Raw genomic sequence first — 18,846 nt, 5'->3', positions numbered from 1 at the left:
GTGGGGATGTAGGAGGTGGGGGATTCAGAATACTATTATATAACGGAGCTAGAAGCTATGTCCAAGCAAGAATTGGACCCTCCCTCTTCAGCTGTCACATGCTACCTCCTACCCTGTTTGTTTTCTCCTTTCCCCATCTTCCACTACAGCGATTAAAAACCTAGGAACCGTACAACAAATCACATGGACTGAACTAATAATGGGAGGATTTTATTATAATGTTTTGGTAGTTTTATTATCATTAACTGCCTGACTTACAGTCACTAGACTCAGGTTTAGGGAATAATATAGAAATCTTGTAAATTTAGCCTATTGCCTATTTGTCTTTGTGCACAGAGCTCAGATGCAATAAAGCCAATTTAAAAGTGAAAATCAAATAGGCTGCTTGAAAACATGTTAAATCCTCAAGATGGTGTTAGATGGCTCCAAGCACAGAGATGCTTATGCACAGCAGCTCTGAAACACTCATAGCTAAATCTTTTCATGCTAGTGCCTCCATATTTCCAGTGTGATCCCTGCAGGGACTGGCAAAATTTGAGAAATCAATAAAAACAACTGGCTTTAGGAATTGGAATTTATGGCTGTGGAAATGTCGATGGCGTACTGCATCATACTAGGCTAACTATTTCTAGCAGTTTGGTAGCTACCTCCCACCCCCTCCTGCTTTTCCAGTGTGGTTGCTGCTTTCTTGACATCTGTTTTCCTTCTGCATCACCGTTCCTATGGTAAAAACTGCTCAATGGTGCCATCATGAGGGAGATATTGGTACATCACCCCACCAACTTCCCATCAAGTAAAATGCTTCCAGCTTTGCAGGAGGAAAAAACAAAAGACTGATATCTTAATATTGACAAAGAAGAGGTGTTTCTAATGAAACATCTGAAGTTCTCATATCAGACAAGTGAACACATGTAATATAGTATACATCTGACTTAAAAATAATGCAAAAGGAACTATATGATCAAAAGAAGAGAGGAGGGGAGAAGTACTATAAAAAAGGGGAATGTGTCCAAATAAAGCCTCTGAACATCCGTGAGCCATGTCTGTAATGCTCAAGTATCACAAACTATCATGTGAAAAATACAATATGTGGTTTAAGATGTTGAATTGTGCCCTTTTCTTCGTTTTAAAATAAGCCAAATCCTACATCCAATGTGTCATTAACACTTGCTAGGTCAGGCTTTTTTCCTGTTACCAGATTTTAATAGTATGTGGTTCTGTACAGCACACTTCATGCCTGAAGTATCTCAAACACCTAAACAACTTAATGAGTTCGGTGTTAGATTCAGGTAGGCAGTGTTAGTAGAGAAGGCAGCCATTTTGTGTTCAGTAATCACTTTCATGCAGATCTTTATATAAACATCTGTATTTACAGGGAAAAGGATGAGTGTGCTGCTCCTTTTTTCACAAAGTGCCACTGGATTTTACATTCTTTCCTGTAAACCAACAGAAACTGGTAGATATGACACTCCAACGGAAAATGAAATCCTCTCTCAAATCACCTATTAACCTTCATTCCTTCCAAGAATTTCTCTTCTAACTTCAAGTTATCCAGCACCAGCATGCACATGGCGCAGATGCTTGCACTTACAAACAGCCACACTGACGTCAATGGGGGTTCTCTGCAGGTATCCTCTATCCTGATCTGTTTGCTGGATTGGAGCGTTCAAGTAAAGTTCTTAAGGGCAGGGACATGTACTAAGTTAAGGGCATGACCATAAAAACACATACTCCGGACTGAAATGCTCACTGCTGTGGAGTAGTTCTGTTGAAAACAATGAGCTCACCTGTCCTAGAGGACACTAGGTGCCGCAGTAAATGTTTGAAGGACCCTAGTCACTGCCCTCCCACACCCCCTTTTTAATATAATTATTACTAGATAAATTCTTACCCAAAGTACGGTACCTTTATAGTACAGTGATGGCCTAGTACTGGATTGCATCGTCAGCAAAGAGGTGAATCCCAACTCCTTGTTTTTAATCTGACTCTCCGTAAGCACACACATGCTCTACACAAACATTAGAAAAGAAGGGTCTGCCCACTCAGCCAGCCTCTTTTGGGAAGAAAGCAGTAATAGAATTCAGAGCAATGGCTCAGAATCTTTACCATCAAGCTGCACATTATAAAGTAAGCGAGCTTAGGCCCCTACCTCCATGTATGCTAGAGAGAATATTGGCTATGTCGACAACCATAAATGTAATTCTAAAGTATAGGGAATGTCTCAAGGGGATGATCATGCCTTTTGTGAATGTAGATTATCCAGATGTGGAAAACCTGATCCTAATTGACACTGGAATGAACCAAAAGACTGCACAAGAACAAAATGGGGCTTGGACTCAAGGGGAGCCCTCCTCCTCTGCCCCCCTCTCCACCTCCATTCTGTCTCTTCACCTCTTTCCCTTTTGAGGTCTTGCCTCCTTCCCATTTTATTTTCCTCAGCCTTGAAGCCTGTTCTCTTATCCCCCACTCTGTCCTTCTCACATGCCTGCCAGACCTTGAGGCAGCCAGCTGCCTTCACTCACCTCCTCCATTCTCAGTCAGTCCACATGAGCTGGGCATTTCTGGGGCTGGGAGAGATCATGGACAATAGAGGAAAAGAAACAAGCTCCCTGCCTTCAGTGCTGGTACCACAGCAGCCTCCCCACAGTCCAATAGTTTCTCCATCTTGTTATTTTAGACCCCCCAAAAAGTTTTGTTCTTTATGTACATTATTTTCCCTGGTAAATCTAAGTTGTATTAGGTCACACATCTTTGATTACAATGGACCCAATTTTGAAGTCCTTACACAGGTAAAACTCGCACTTAAATGTCACTGTCTGATGCAGGATTTAGCCCTGTGCGATTAGTGGAAAGTTTTATCAGTTTAGCACGTGGTGAATGCCATGCAGCCAAAGCGATAAATATGAGAGATGTGTAGGAAGAGAGAAGCCTGTTTCTTCCAAGACACAGTGCAGTGGCTTTAAATTGTGAAATTAATTTTGAAACATTGCTTTTAAGTGCATGAATACAGAGAATAAAAGCTAATGAGTGAAAAGGCAGAAATGGCAGTTAGGTATCTTATTCCTATTGGATATCAATGTTAGGTGCCTAACTGCCATTTATGCCTTGGATTATCTCCCCCTGCAACTTTATACCCATCCCTGCCACACCACAGGAGGTTCACCCTGCAGTCAGTTTAAAAAGCAAAGACAATGGAGCCTTAAATGACTATAACAGAGTTACCAGGGCTTTTGTTTTGAGTGCCAAAAATTGCTCAGAGGCTATGCAGGAGGAATGCTGATTTACTGTAACACTCCTAACTGTCACTACAGGCAGAAATATGAGTACTTGTGGCACCTTAGAGACTAACACATTTACTTGAGCATAAGCTTTCATGGCCTACAGACCACTTCATCGGATGCATGTAGCCCACGAAAGCTTACGCGCAAATAAATGTGTTAGTCTCTAAGGTGCCACAAGTACACCTGTTCCTTTTGCAGATCCAGACTAACAAGGCTGCTACTCTGAAACCAGACAGAAATGACACTCATGGATGTCACCTCTCAGTTTGAGAGGCCTATGTTCAGAAAAAGAGTATGAAAGTAATATAGCTAAATTTGATAGCATCAAAGATTTTGGTAGAAAAATATCTTATTTTCCAATTTGCTTGTCTTCTATAAAGCACTGAAGTGTAACTTAGTTTTATAGTACTAGTAGAAGCAGATCTTTCCTTTGCCACATATGCTTTGCAGTACTGTTAGATGCTGTAGGCTTGCTTTTTAAATTTGTGTTGCTTTTTTGTGTAGTTTCTCATAGCTTGAGGGCACAATCTCCTTGCCTTCACTCCTTAAATACTAAAGGTTCAATTTGTTCTTTATTGTTTTGTTGCACTGACATCTCCTCTTGGAGCAACATACCTTTCAGTATAAAGTTAAGATGACAAAACTATGGTTCTTTTAAAGACTATTTTAACTCTGTTGAGGTAATTCTTTCCTTTGGGACTTAAGTAGATGTCAATTAAGTTGAATTTTTGGGTTGTTATGTTTTATAATGAACATGGACTCAGATAAACTTTTAATATAAACAATGTCTCCTCCATCCCTCCACCAATGCACTTATGGTCAGAAAAACAAGTCTATGATATCTTTAGTCTATGTACAGTCTGCTTATCGTGGTGACAAGGAGAGTTATTACTTAAACTTATTTTTTGTTAGTTTTGCAGAGTATGGTTATAGTCTCAATGCAGAGTATTTATTATTGGTGAAGATGCAGACCTAGAAAGACTCCATCTTGACTTTCAGACCACTTTTCAGAGTGGCTGGTTGGCTATAGTTAGAGAAAAATTCTTGCTTTGACTTTCTTAAACAATTACTACATTTTAATTAACAGCTAACAATGGATATCTAGTGAAACAAGCAACCTCAACTGTACAAATGTAATATTCCCTCACCTGTTGCCTAATGTCATCACTCCCTCTGTGATGTTTCATTCACCACCACATGGCAAAGGTCTGTCTGTTCTTCAAATAAAGCAGTAAGAATGCCTCTGGCATTATACTAGTCAAGGATGGTCTAGGCATGCTTGCTCCTGCTTCAGTGAGATGATGGACTAGATAAGCTGATGAGGTCCCTTCCAGGCCTACACATCTATTATTCAAAAAGACAGTATTATCCTAATACATTTGCTTGAAAACTAAGTACTGAGAATTCCCTCTCTCGGGTGCTTGACTGGCAGTTCCTTGCTAACAGACTCAGGGCTAAATGATTGTGGGGTTGAAAAGAAATTTCCCTCCAGGTCAGATTGGCAGTGACCTTGAGGGCTTTTCACCTTTTTTTGCGAAGTTTGAGTACGGGTTACGTGCCAGGATTTCCCTGCCATTGCAGAGATCTCAGGCATTGATGCACCTCAGTTCCTCCTATTCTCAGCTTGCGGCATATAATTGTTTAGTCTCCTGTAGGCTGTAATACTTTGGTCTAATTTCAGTCGTTGGGTTAGTGTGAAGGTGCTGGATGGCGCTGAGGGCCTGTGCAATACAGGTCAGACTACATGATTGGGTGGTGCCTTCTAGCCTTAAACTCTATGACTAAGGCCTGGTCTACACTAAGAAATTAGGTCAGTATAATAATGGCGCTTAGGGGTATAAAAATACACACCCCATAGCGACACAGTTAAACCAAGCTAGTGCCTGTGTAGACAGTGCTAAGTTGATAGGAGAATTCTCCCATCAATCTAGCTACTGTTCCTTGCAGAGGTGGACTACCTATGCTGATAGGGGAACCCCCCCTCATCAGCATAGGTACAATCTTCACTTAAGTGCTACAGTGGCACTGCTGCAAAGTTTTAAGTCTAGACAAGCACTAAGTAGCAGATAGTGATTCTGATAAAGGAAAACGAATTCCATGATCCCATCGCTACTAAATATAATTATACTTAACAGGATAAATTTAACGTAGCCCTTTTCTAGGATTACATTTTGTCTCTTTTTTTTTTTTAAATAAAGCAAGCTAGTTAGCTAACGGATCAAAGGAACTGACCAATGCTCTGAAAATTACCTCTAAATATATCTTCCTAGATATAAAGCTGAATTAAATAAGTGGAGCAGAATTACAAAAGGTAAAACTTCAGTGTGGGAGCTCCCAATAATGCTTACTCATCATGGCCAGCCCCAAACAGACACATTGACATATGTTGTAAAGACGATGTATTTTTCCTATTCCTTTTAAAACATCTCTGCTCTTAAAGTTTTGCTTTGCCCTTTTTTCAGTCACAGCTTCAAATTAGATTAGAAAGCAATTTCATCTCCTTCACATCTAGCCTGTAATTTAATGCCAAACTTGTGATACTCTAATAGGCTTTAATTTTCGACGAACAGGTGCTCGTTACTTGGACAGTTTCCGTTCTTTAAGGTGTCATGTTTGCCTCTGTTTCTAGATGTCCACCACAATCACTAGGTGCTTCTGAAAATCTGGGCCCCAGGTTCTCATCCTGATTCTATCACTGACTTGGGCACTCACTCTCTGTGTTTCTGTCTAAACTTTGTAGCAAGCGTGGTCCTGTTTCCTCTGTGAGCAGGGTCACACTTCAGTTAAGATTGATGGAGATAACTGATGAGAACACCATTACCATGCACTCTTTACAAGGCACCTGAAGGATAAGAAACAGCCATAGTTCAGTACCAACAACTGAGAGGATGTAAAAGTTGGAAACACCAGAGATCAAAGTACAAGATGAAAAAATAGCTTCTCGAAACCAAAAATGTCCATATTCCACTTTTTGTCTTTCCAGCTTGCCATCTTTTTCAGATTCTACCTTTTGCAAATAATGCCATTTACAAGTTAAACTAATGTAACAATCACCTCTCTGTAATGGGATGCAAGGAGGATGTAGAAAAGTCCAAGTAGCACACCCTCCTAAAACAAAACAGCTCCCTGCCCCCTGCCCAAACTAACCAACGACCCCCCTGCCCCCGATAAACAACCCAAGTAAGGCCTAAACTGTTTCCATGTCCACTAAGTACTAGTAGCATTGTGAGAAGGGAACCACCTATCAGAGTCATCACTGTAGTTGCTCTGACCAAGATGCTGCCTTTCAGGCAATAGGCAGCATCTGTGTTTGGGTGCTAATGGAGAAGTAAAATGCCTGCTCAGTGGTTTCTGACTTTGTGGTAATCAGGGAAGCTCTCCACAGGGCCGGCTCCAAGTTTTTTGTCACCCCAAGCAAAAAAATTTTCCAGCACCCTCCTGGCCCCGCCCCTTCCCTGCCCCATTCCAACACCTTCCCCAAATCCCCGGCCCTGCCTCCTCCCCCAGGCGCACCACATTTCCCCTCACTACCTCCCAGGTTTGGCGGCAAGCTTGGGGGAGGAGGTGAAGGTGAGCTGGGGGAGAGCTGTTCCTCGGCCCCCCCCCAGGGTTACTTCCTGTGGCCCTCCCTGTGCCCCCCACTGCCGCAGCTCACCTCTGCTCCGCCTGCTCCCGAGTGCACCACTGCCGCTCTGTTTCTCCCCCCTCCCTCCCAGGCTTGCTGCAAAACAGCTGGTTCACGCGGCAAACCTGGGAGGGAGTGGAGAGAAGAGGAGCGGTGGTGCGCTCGGGGGAGCAGGCGGCAATGGAGCGGAGGTGAGCTGGGGGGGAGGGGAGCAGTTCCTTTGCACCCCCCCCTCCCCGGGTTACTTCTGCAGCCCTCCCCGCACTCCCCACTGCCACAGCTCACCTCCGCTCAGGGCTGGCTCCCAGCTCTTTGTGCCGCAAGCAAAAACCAAAACAAAAACAGTAGCTGGAGTGCCACCCCTTGGAAAGTGCTGGCCCAAGCACATGCTTGGAGTGCTGGTGCCTAGAGCCGGCCCTGGCTCTCCACAGCTCATTGTAAAAGAAGCTGCACACCTTCTTAACAATTTTCTTGATAGCCAACTCCAGCTGTGGACTCTGAAACTTATGTGGCATATGTGTAGACTACTCCCATGCAGCGACCACAACATGCCTGACCTGTTCATTATTGATTCTAGTTATTCAGGAACTTACATGCCCCCACCTCCAGGCATTGCAATATCAAACTGCCTCCCAGGTACTGTGTACCATATAGTTAAAAACAAAGAAACAATATTTCTTTCCAGCTGAAGGAGAAATAGCTTGGTTACTTCCTAGGGTTTTATTAATTTGTTTATACAACTGGGTGTGTTGTGTTGTGTTTGAAGAAACTAAGGGGAAGCCAAATCTGAAGAACATTTTGTTTTTATTTCTGAAAGCAGGCATGGAACCTATTCACATACCTTATTCTCATGTAACTATGAGCCATGATTCAGTCCTCAGAGCAGCTCATTTTACACCACTCTGGAAATATATCCCAAGATGGTTTACCCTACCTGCCATCTTTATAAGTCATTTGTACTCTGGAAAAAAGTGTCTTTATTGCTATCTTTCCAGAATGCACAACAATGCAAGATAGAAGTTAGAAATAGATATTTGTATATCAGGTGATTTAAATCTAGCATGGGATATATCCATTCCCTTAGTGGAAAACCACTACAAATAACTCTTCCTTCTACCACAATCTCACACAGAGTAGGAGATTACTTAATTCAGACTTTGAGAGGAGAAATATTGTTGTATCTTTCCCTCTGCTTGGGTTCTTTGGCATACCTGACAATGCTTCTGATTTTTATTGCTTTAATTCATCCAGTGCCAGATTGTTTCTTGGCCTCTAACATTCCAGTCAGAATGAGCTTGCTTGGCTCTCCCTTTAGTCTATCACTGCCACTGCCTAATAGGCCGCAGACCTTCAGCTGTCCCTTATCTTCTGTCAGTCCAGAAAGAAGTTAGGAACTGAAACCAAAGCATTTGTCTCTAGTCAGAGCACAAGGATGCTCTATGTCTCAATTTTCAATATATTAAATGAGTTAGATTCCTGATAGTAATTTGAAATTCCTGAAAAGCAGTCACTACTTTTAAAAGCCTATATTCTATATAATTGTACGTGATGTATCATCACTCAAGAGCAAATACAACCCCACCAAAAGTTGTCTTAAAGGTTTATTAATCTGTAAGACTTATTTTAAAAATGGAAAGGCAGGTTTTGTGCAAAGGATTAGAAGTCCGTACATTTTATAAATCTTTCCAGTTACTTACACATTTTCATGAACTTCCTGTACAATTTTTTACTTTGGTAATTACAGTAAATAATTTGAATGTTAGCAAAAAAAATCTTAAAGGCTCTGTATCTTGCTAAACTCAGAATGCCAATCCCACAAGTTGCTGACAACCTCTATGTTAGGAGCTGAATGCTTTTAACTCCCATCCATTTCAATAACAGCTGTAGATTCTCAGCCTCTTGCAGGACTGGACCCAGAGAACGTAAAAGATATAGCCAAATACAAACTACATTGCATTGAACATTAAGAGTATCCGATAAAGCAGCAACATTACACTTGAACCAATTTTCAAAAAAGAGATTATATATTATATATACACACACACACTTTGAATTAACAGATATCCCCACATAACAATAGAAGTGCAACTGTACAGATAAAAATGGCCACATTTACAGACCTGTTATCTCGACAGCTGTTCAAAATTTGAAAAGTTTCTAACAGTTTATTTTCAGTTCAGCTGCAATATTTTTCCCTGTTAAAGCTTTGACAGACCACAAGTCTGAAGCCAGACATTTTCATTTTGTTGTAATTCAATATACATTTATCAAAAAACGTTGCTGGCTAGCATGTCAAACTTATTGTTTTGCTTTAATTTTTCTTCTTGCATCCTTATGTTTCTTCCGGCATTCCTGGAAATATTTAAATGTTAAATGGCATTAAATGCAGTTTATAAACTCACAAATTGCTCTTTTAAATCTGCTTTGCTTTTATATTTAACAGAAATTAGCCAGCTCTGGCAGATATAAGGAATCAACAGTTTAATTGGACATCAAAACACAAATTGTACGTATTATACAGACAGTTAATTTTTATTTTACAAAATTTCCTGGTCTTGGTATGATACTGGGCCATTCTGAAAGTCCAAATAATTCATTTTTATTAAAAATGAACAAAATAAGCCACTTCTTTTCACAAGCAACTCCCCCATCCACCCCATCATAATTAACTCTTTCAATTGTTATTGAATTACAACTTTAAATCACTCACCTCAAGTAACAATCTACGTCTGTTTTCCCAATTATCTTTTTCTTCATTGAGGTTTGATGATCTGCAGAATAGCTTAGGACCATCTACACAAGAGATGCATCAGAACAACTTTGAGCTAGGTGAAACACAACTTAACCGTTTTCCTTCTTATAAGCTTTTGTTTGAAAAAATTGTAGTAACATTGTAAATTGCTGTATAGGCTCGTTCATAAGCTGAATATTTTTGGTAAAAAAGCGATGCACAGAGCGGGGCTCGGCTTATAAATGGGTCTATGCCAAAATTTGATGATTTTAAACTCTATGGAATCATTAAATTGAATATCTAATACAAAGTTGTTTTGTTTATCTGGAGCATCTGCAGGCATGGAGCCCCTCGGCTCCCTGTGGCCGTGTTCACCGTTCCAAGCCAAGTGATTCCTGCAGCTCCCATTGGCTGGGAGCGGCAAACCGTGGACACTGGGAGCTGAGGGGCTCCGTGCCTGAGAATGCTCCAGGTAAACAAAATGTCCAGGCCCGCTAGCGGCTTACCCTAACGGGTCAGGAGCCAAAGTTTGCCAACCCCTGAAATATAGGGTCGGCTTATGAAAGGGTCATACAGTTTTTGCTATTTTTACCTAATCATCGTGTGTGTGTGTGTGTGCGCGCGCGCGTGCACGTTCTTATAAAGGAACGGGCTAATGAACGAGTATATATGGTAATCTGAACTTGTGTATGGAAAGTTACCAGGACAAGCTATTTTGAATGTACAAGAGACACACTGTTTTAGCTCAAATTTTAACAACAAACCATTGGTCAAAATATGGACTTGTGTCATCTTTTTTAGATTGATTCACCTTAAACTCTGCTTCTAGCAGTCTATTTATAATGCACCTATCAAACCACATAAGTGCATTAACTATACATTTTTAAAAAACCCATACATGTCCCAAGACAATGGAAACTCCACATTATGCAATCCTTTCAAAAAAGCAAACAAGTCACGTTCTCCAATAATGCTTGGGTAAGTAGGAGAGCCTTGCAATTGATCCTCAAGCAGATGGCTGGTTTTACAGTGTAAATTGCCTGAACGGTTCTCAAAATGTAGCTTTAACACAGGACTTTCTAATTCTTTTTAGGTGACAAATCTGAGGAACTGTCCCACATTGAGATGTCCCACATTAGAGGTTTTTCAACAAATTGATAAATTAAAAAGTAATAAGTCACCAGGACCAGATGCTGAAATACTGAAACATTCTAATTAATCCTTATACCACCCCACATGAATTAAATATTTAAATATTAATTATAATATAATTTGTTACAATGCCTCTGTTAAATTCCATCATCCTGTAGGAAAAATTTGGATAAGTTCAGTTGTACCTCTTAATCTTTCATCATCTTTGGAAAAGAAGAAAAATCTACTCATCTTCATCTGTGGTAAAGACTGAGACCTGGAAAGATAAAAGAAATTTTAGTCTCAGGCAGAAGAACAAACACTACTCCAAGTACCAAAAATCATCCTCCATGAAAGGCAAATTATTTTCTAAACACTTAAGTGTTTTAAAGAGGAGAGGCAATTATTGATTTAGTCCGAAGTGGAGCACCTGGTCCAAGAGGTCACTATAGCTGGACCGCTTGGTAATAGCAACCATAATATAATACCACAACAGCCCAACACAGCAGCATTTAATTTTAGAAAGGGGAACTACACAAAAATGAGGAAATTAGTTAAACAGAAATTAAAAGATATATTGCCAAAAGTGAAATCCCTGCAAGGTGCATGGCAACTTTTTAAAGATACCACAATAGAGGGTCAACTTAAATGTGTACCCTAAATTAAAAAACAGAGAACCAAAAAAGTGCCACCGTGGCTAAACAACAAAGTAATAGAAGCAGTGGGAGGCAAAAAGTCATCCTTTAAAAAGTGAAGTTGAATCCTAGTGAGGAAAATACAAACTATCATAAACTCTGGCAAGTGAAGTGTAAAAATATAATTAATTAGGCCAAAAAAGAATTTCAAAAACAGCTAACCAAAGACTCAAATAGCAAAGGAATTTTTAAGTACATCAGAAGCAGGACCTGCTAAGCAGCCGGTGGAGTCACTGGACATTCAAGATGCTAAAGGAGCACTCAAGGACAATAAGGCCATTGCGGAGAAACTAAATGAATTCTTTGCATCCGTCTTCGCGTCTGAGGATGTGAGGGAGATTCCCAAATCTGAGCTATTCTTTTTAGGTGACAAATCTGAGGAACTGTCCCACACTGAGTTGTCATTAGAGGTTTTTCAACAAATTGATAAATTAAACAGTAATAAGTCACCAGGATCAGATGGTATTCACCCAAGAGTTCTGAAGGAACTCAAATGTGAAATTGCAGAACTACTAATTGTGGTTTGTAAACTATCATTTAAATCAGCTTGTCTACCAAATGACTGGAGGATAGCTAATGTGACACCAGAGGTGATCCTGGCAATTACAGGCCAGTAAGCCTGACTTCATTACCAGGCAAACTGGTTGAAACTATAGTAAATAACAGTGTTGTTAGACACATAGATGAACATAATTTGTTGGGGAAGAATTAACATGATTTTTGTAAAGGGAAATCATGCCTCACCAATCTACTAGAATACTTTGAGGGGGTCAACAAGCATGTAGATAAGGGGGATCCAGTGGATATAGTGTACTAAGATTTTCAGAAAGCCTTTGACAAAGTCCCTCACCAAAGGCTCTTAAGCGAAGTAAGCTGTCATGGGATAAGAGTGAAGGTCCTCTCAGCAATTGGTAACTGGTTTTCAAAATGGAGAGAGGTAAATAGTGGTGTCTCCCAGGGGTCTGGGACAAGCACTATTCAACATATTCATAAATCATCTGGAAAAAGGGGTAAACAGAGACGTGCCAACATTTGCAGATGATACAAAACTATTCAAGATAGTTAAGTCCCAAGCAGACTGCGAAGAGTTACAAATAGATCTCACAAAACTGGGTAACTGGGCAACAGAATGGTAGATTAAATTCAATGTTGATAAATGCAAAGTAACACACATTGGAAAACATAATCCCAACTATGCATATAAAATGATGGGGTCTAAATTAGCTGTTACCACTCAAGGAAGAAATCTTGGAGTCATAGTGGATAGTTTTCTGAAAACATCCATTCAATGTGCAGCGGTGGTCAAAAAAGTGAACAGAATGTTGGGAATCATTAAGAAAGGGATAGATAATAAGACAGAAAATATCATATTTTCTCTATCTAAATCCATGGTACGCCCTCATCTTGAATCTGCATGCAGATGTGGTTGCCTCATCTCAAAAAAAGATATATTGGAATTGGAAAAGGTTCAGAAAAGGGCAACAAAAATGATTGAGGGTATGGAAGGGCTTCCATATGAGGAGAGATTAATAAGACTGGTACTTTTCAGACTGGAAAAGAGACAACTAAAGGGGGATATGATAGAGGTCTATAAAATCTTGACTAGTGTGGAGAAAGTAAATAAGGAAGTGTTATTTACTCCTTCTCATAAAAGAAAAACTAGAGGTTACCACATGAAATTAATAGGCAGCAGGTTTAAAACAAACAAAAGGAAATATTTCGTCTAAGACCACACTGTCAATCTGTGGAACTCTTTGCCAGACAATGTTGTGAAGGCCAAGACTGTTACCAAGTTCAAAAAAGAACTAGATACATTCATGGAGGATAGGTCCATCAATAGCTATTAGCCAAGATGGGTAGGAATGGCATCCCTAGCCTCTGTTTGCCAGAAGCTGGGGATGGGTGACGGGATGGATCACTTGATGATGGCTTCTTATGCTAGGGGGGAGGGCCTGGAGTGCCAAATAAAAGGATTTTTCCTAGCTGCCACATAAATCCTGATATTTGGTAAGTATTTAATAGCCACAAAATATAAAACCAGATTTACATTTCTTTGCAATTTTCACTTTCAGAGGCTTCTGGCTCATCATCTTCCTCTGAGCTGCTGTCCTGGAAACGAGGATCCTCTTGCCATGCTACTCTTGCAGGTCTTATTGTTTCAATTACATAGGGCTCTGCAATAGTACCACCAAAAAAACTGATCATTTCCCGGACTTCAAAGTGAAACTTCTGTTTAGATAAGTGTGAAACATCTGATTTGGAAAGGACCCTTTTTGTGCTTTCAGAAGAATATGTAGATTTTCCCCTATCTTTCTATAAAAACAAGGAGTCCAGTGGCACCTTATCTTCTCCAGTGGCACCTATCTTTCTAGGTTTTATATGTCCATCCTCAAAATCTAGTCAGTATCATTTGGGTTAAGTAGAGAACAGCAGATCTCCTCTGAAGCCAGTCAGCGATACTCCTTATTGGCCAGGGAGAGTGCTGTTAAGTATCCTGAGGATAAGCATAGTGCCTAGGTAGAATACTCAGCCTTTGCCGATCTGTCAAAGAAGAGAAAAGGATAAGAACACACCACCCAAAACAACAGCACTAAATTCCAAGTAGAAAGCAATTCTTCACATGCAGATTTTGACGCCGGTAGACCAGCTGACTTGTATGTTAATTGTGTTTAAGATAGATGTTAGAGTTGCAAGAATATGTTTAGATTCTTAACAATTCTTGTAAGTTGCTCCATGTATAAATCTTACTTGTAATGTCTGTATACTATGCCATAAAGAAATATTCAAGCAGCAAAGAATCCTGTGGCACCTCATAGACCAGGGGTTGGCAACCTTTCACAAGTGGTGTGCCGAGTCTTCATTCATTCACTCTAATTTAAGGTTTCACGTGCCGGTAATACATTTTAATATTTTTTAGAAGGTCTCTCTCTATAAGTCTATATATTATATAACTAAACTACTGATGTATTGTAAAATAAACAAGGTTTTCAAAATGGTTAAGCAGCTTCATTTAAAATTAAATCAAAATGTTGATCTTATGCTGCTGGACCGTTCAGCCCGCTGCTGGTCTGGGGTTCTGTTCACCTAGGCCGGCAGCAGACTGAGCAGGGGCTGTGACCGGGACCCCGGCTGGCAAGGGTGCGGCAGCCAGAACCCCAGACTGGCAGCAGACTGTGCGTGGCCGGCTGCTGGGACCCCAGACCAGCAGTGGGCTGAGCGGTTCAGCCCATTGCCACTCGGGGATTCCATCTGCCGGCTCCTGCCAGCCGGGACTTCGATTGCCAGATCCAATCACCTCGTTGCTAGTCTGGGGTCCTGGCCCTGTCCACATAGAGTGGATACCTATCTTCTCCCTGATCTGGCCCATTCTCTTCCTCTCTCTGCACTGAGCTGAGGGTGGGAGTGCACTGAGCACAGGGCTGGGGGTGAAGGGTCTAGCCAGGAGCTAGAATGAGGGAGGGGGCTCAGGGTTGGGGCAGGAGGTTTGGGTGTGGGGCACTTAACTTGGGCAGCTCCCATTTGGTGTGAGGGGTGCAGGTGGGAATGTGACTCCCATTTGGTGCTCAGGGTGGGGGGGGGGATGTGCAGGGTGCATGGGTGCAAGAGTCAGGGCTGGGGTCGTGGGGAGGTGAAGGAGTCAAGCAGAGGTCTGAGTGTGTATGAGGGAGGTACAGGGCCCAGAGCAGGGGCCTGGAGGGGTGGGGGGTGGGGCTCAGGGCAGAGGGGTGTGTGTGTGGGGGTCACAAGGGCTCATGGCAGAGGGCTGGGTGACTGCCCCCCTCAGAAGCCCCAACCCCCTCGCTCCTTGTCCCCTGACTACTCCCTCCTGGGACCCCTGCCCCTAACTGCCCCCCAGGACTCCATCCTCTATCTAAGCCTCCCTGCTCCTTGTCCTCTGACTGCCCCCCTAGGACCCTACCCTCTACCTGTCCCCTGACTGCCCCATCTCTTATCAACACCCCCACCCCTAGACAGAGTCCCAGGACTCTCATGCCCCATCCAACCAACACCTGACAGGACCCTACAACCCTCCCCTGCTCCCTATCAGAGGGGTAGCCGTGTTGGTCTGGATCTGTAAAAGCAGCAGAGAATCCTGTGGAACCTTATAGACTAACAGACGTTTTGGAGCATGAGCTTTCGTGGGTGAATACTCACTTCGTCATGCATCTGACGAAGTGGGTATTCACCCACGAAAGCTCATGCTCCAAAACGTCTATTAGTCTATAAGGTGCCACAGGATTCTCTGCTGCTTTCCCCTGCTCCCTGCCTGCCGCAACCCCTCTCCACACCCCTGCCTCCTGACAGCTCCCCCCACCCTGAACTTCCAACTCATCCAACTGCCCCAGGTCCTTGTCCCCTGACCACTCCCCTCCAGAACCCTCCACCCTAACTGCCCCCTCCCCCCAGGACCCTCCTTGCTCCCTGTCCCGTGACTGCCCTGTCCCCTAACAGACCCCAGAACTCCCATGTCTCATCCACCCCCTGGCTCCCTGACTTCCCCCCTCCAGAGACCTCCGCCCCTAGCCACCCTCTATCCAGCCCACCCTGCTCCCTGTCCCCGACTGCCCCCACCCCTTATCCACCACCCTCCCAGCCCCAGACCCCTTACCTTGAGGCTCCAAGCAGAGCCAGATACACTACCCCGCACAGCCCTGCCTATCAGAGTGCTGTGCACGTGGCGGCAGGGCTCTGGGAGAGTGGGGAGCATCTTTTCCTCCCCATGGAGCCAAACGCTGCCCTGCGGGAGTGCACAGCCCCGGCCCCCAGAGCTCTGCATGCAAGGCGGCAGGGCTCCAGGGGAGGAGAAGGCGGGGGAGGTGCCAGCGGCTTGGTGCACTCGGCCCGGTGCTCCAGCCTGGGACCGCGGACCCTGCGGCTTGCTGTGCCGGGCAGGATTCTTAATGGCACGCGGAGTCCTAGCAGGAAGCCACATGCCATTAAAAATTGGCTCGTGTGCCGTCTTTGGCAAGCGTGCCAGAGCTTGCCGACCCCTGTTATAGACGAACAGATGTATTGGAGCATGAGCTTTCGTGGGTGAATATCCACTTCGTCGGATGCAAGACGAAGTGGGTATTCACCCACAAAAGCTCATGCTCCAAATACGTCTGTTAATCTATAAGGTGCCACAAGACTCTCTGCTGCTTTTACAGATCCAGACTAACATGGCTACCCCTCCGATACTGGAAATATTCAAGTTTTGCTGAATTGTAAAAATTTGCTTTAAATTTTGCTCAGATCTGTCCATAAGTTTTGTTTAATCTGTTTGGCAGATTTCATACAACCTGGTGTGTCATCTTATTAAAATATAATCTTAAGTGTTTCAAATGTTAAAACAAATAAATGCCAGTAAAAGCAAACTATTAAAAAAGTTCTAGAATCTGTAATGTTACCTTCTTTCACAGCCGACTTGTTCATATCATCACCAAAAAAGGAAAACGTGAAGCCACTAGATTTTTCTTCTACATTGCCCCCAACATTAAGTCTTAATATATGCTGGTCAGGCAGAGTTGATTCTTCCACACCATCATGTTTGTCCCAGGGTATTATTTCACATTTTTCAGCTGCACATTTTGTTGATCCAAATACCTCTTTTAAATCCACAGCAACATCATAGTATATTTCTTTAGATACTTCAGGCAATTTCTCTGCCGCCTCTCTTTTCTTCTTTCTTTTAGCTTTACTGGAATTATATTTATTTAAAAAACAAAACAAAACACAATTATGCACCGGACAACCATTTGAAAGGTATGGGGTTTTCTTTTGGCTGATCTTTGAGGATTACTTGTATTACTTACAAGAGACCTCCCATCTAGGGAAATATTTGAATCCACTAGCAAGTAGTTTGCTTTTCTGCATTCCTGTTTTCTTGTAATTTCAGTTTCTGGTAATAGGATGCCCTAAGAGTTAAAGGATTATATCCCAGTCTCATCAATTTGAGCTAATTTTTCAACTATTTCCTCTCTCCGGATCTTACAGATAAACGCAATCTACAGAAGGGAAAAATTCACATTTGACCTTAAGAGACTGGTCACAATTCTCATCTATTGCTAGCAACATCAGTGCTGTACTAGAAGGAATCTTTATAGAGTCTACATTTTATTAGGGGTGGGGAGACTTGCAAAGGGGACAGCAGAGTAAGCAAGGAGAGTGACAGGCTTGTGGCCTCCAAGTACTTTTGAAAATCAGCTCGCAAGGGGAAGAAAGTTTGTCTTACAACTATCAAGAGGTGAGAAGATAATACCTCTCTTTTTCTGTAGTATCTGTTTTCCTTTCAAAAACTGCATGGTCTTGCCTTGTGGGGTCATAGCGTAAGGTATTAATATCTCTGTAAGAATAAGAGGAATAATAAGAATTTAGTGATACTGTAACTAAATGTCTAAAATAAAATATAACCTGACAAGTGCAATGACATTTTCGGCTCATCTTATTTGTGTTCACAAGCAGATTGAAACTTACTTTTGTTTTTATACAGTAAAAAAAGTTATTAGCATTATGAAAGCAGATCAGTGTGTGGTACAGTCTGTACTGTGAAGAAAAGGATTCCACGCAGCACTCTTCACATCAAATTATTAAAATACTCAACATTAAACACTTGCCCATCGTTCTTTAGGAAACAAAGTTAATACACAGATATGTTTTATCATTTGGAGATTAACTGAGTTTATGATTATTATATACAGAGATTCTGATTTCTCCTTAACTTCCAAATATACCAAAAATGGAGATTTTTTCCTTTTCAAAATTGAAAATGTTATTGAAATTAACTAATGAAGACCAAACTTTAGATCAGAGGAAAATAGTCCGATTGCAATATTCCATCCAGCCTAAAGACAATATAAAATATTCAGCCAAATATTCTGTTCCCCGCACAGGCCTCTCTCGCCCTGTGAAATTAAAAGTTGTTAATTTATGCTATCACAGAAGTTAACCCAAAATAGGTGATCTGACTTCCGTCAAGAAAAATATCAGGAAAGGAGGTCACTGAATCTGTTGAGAATATCTTTAGGAAATACATAAAAATCTTTATAAGAGTCATACAGTTGTGAAATAAGCATTGTAACAGTTGCCTACCAAACTGGGCTATACGCCAATAATGGAAGTTGGAATTGAAAATATACTATTTGCAAAGTACCTCAACACACCATTAAAAATAATCATTCTTGTACTAATTCAGCCCACAGATGAATTGCTCCGCCAAACATATGGATTAAAGATATAGATTAGAATTCAATTTTTGAAATGTAACATTAAATGTATTGTATCTAGAAATTGTGGCTTCCTCAGACAGTGAAGGTTAGAACATGTGGGATGGAGGTAGAGAATCCACTCCTAAACACAGAAGAAACATCCCAACAGTAGTAAGGACAGGCTATAAATGAGAAT

The 18,846-nt window shown here is 41.8% G+C and overlaps 1 protein-coding gene across 2 annotated transcripts in view; it reads right to left on the bottom strand.

The window, feature by feature from the left end:
- Positions 1 to 8,548: 8,548 nt before the first annotated feature.
- Positions 8,549 to 18,846, bottom strand: part of NOL8 (nucleolar protein 8) — a 31,016-nt gene continuing 20,718 nt past the window's right edge. Inside the window, exons 12-17 of one of the 2 annotated variants that reach the window (XM_032785863.2) lie at positions 17,705 to 17,788; positions 16,854 to 17,143; positions 13,511 to 13,637; positions 10,975 to 11,045; positions 9,617 to 9,699; positions 8,549 to 9,258 (exon numbers count right to left, since the gene is read on the bottom strand). In XM_032785863.2, the coding sequence (XP_032641754.1) occupies positions 9,205 to 9,258; positions 9,617 to 9,699; positions 10,975 to 11,045; positions 13,511 to 13,637; positions 16,854 to 17,143; positions 17,705 to 17,788 (709 nt within the window). In that variant the 3' untranslated portion in view covers positions 8,549 to 9,204. The other variant, XM_032785864.2, reaches the window with a different exon arrangement.

Source organism: Chelonoidis abingdonii, chromosome 16 (assembly GCF_003597395.2).
Source record: "Chelonoidis abingdonii isolate Lonesome George chromosome 16, CheloAbing_2.0, whole genome shotgun sequence".
Taxonomy (NCBI): Eukaryota; Metazoa; Chordata; order Testudines; family Testudinidae; genus Chelonoidis; species Chelonoidis abingdonii.
The sequence above is the reverse complement of the archived record's forward strand: the minus strand, read 5'-3'. Positions and strand labels throughout refer to the sequence as shown.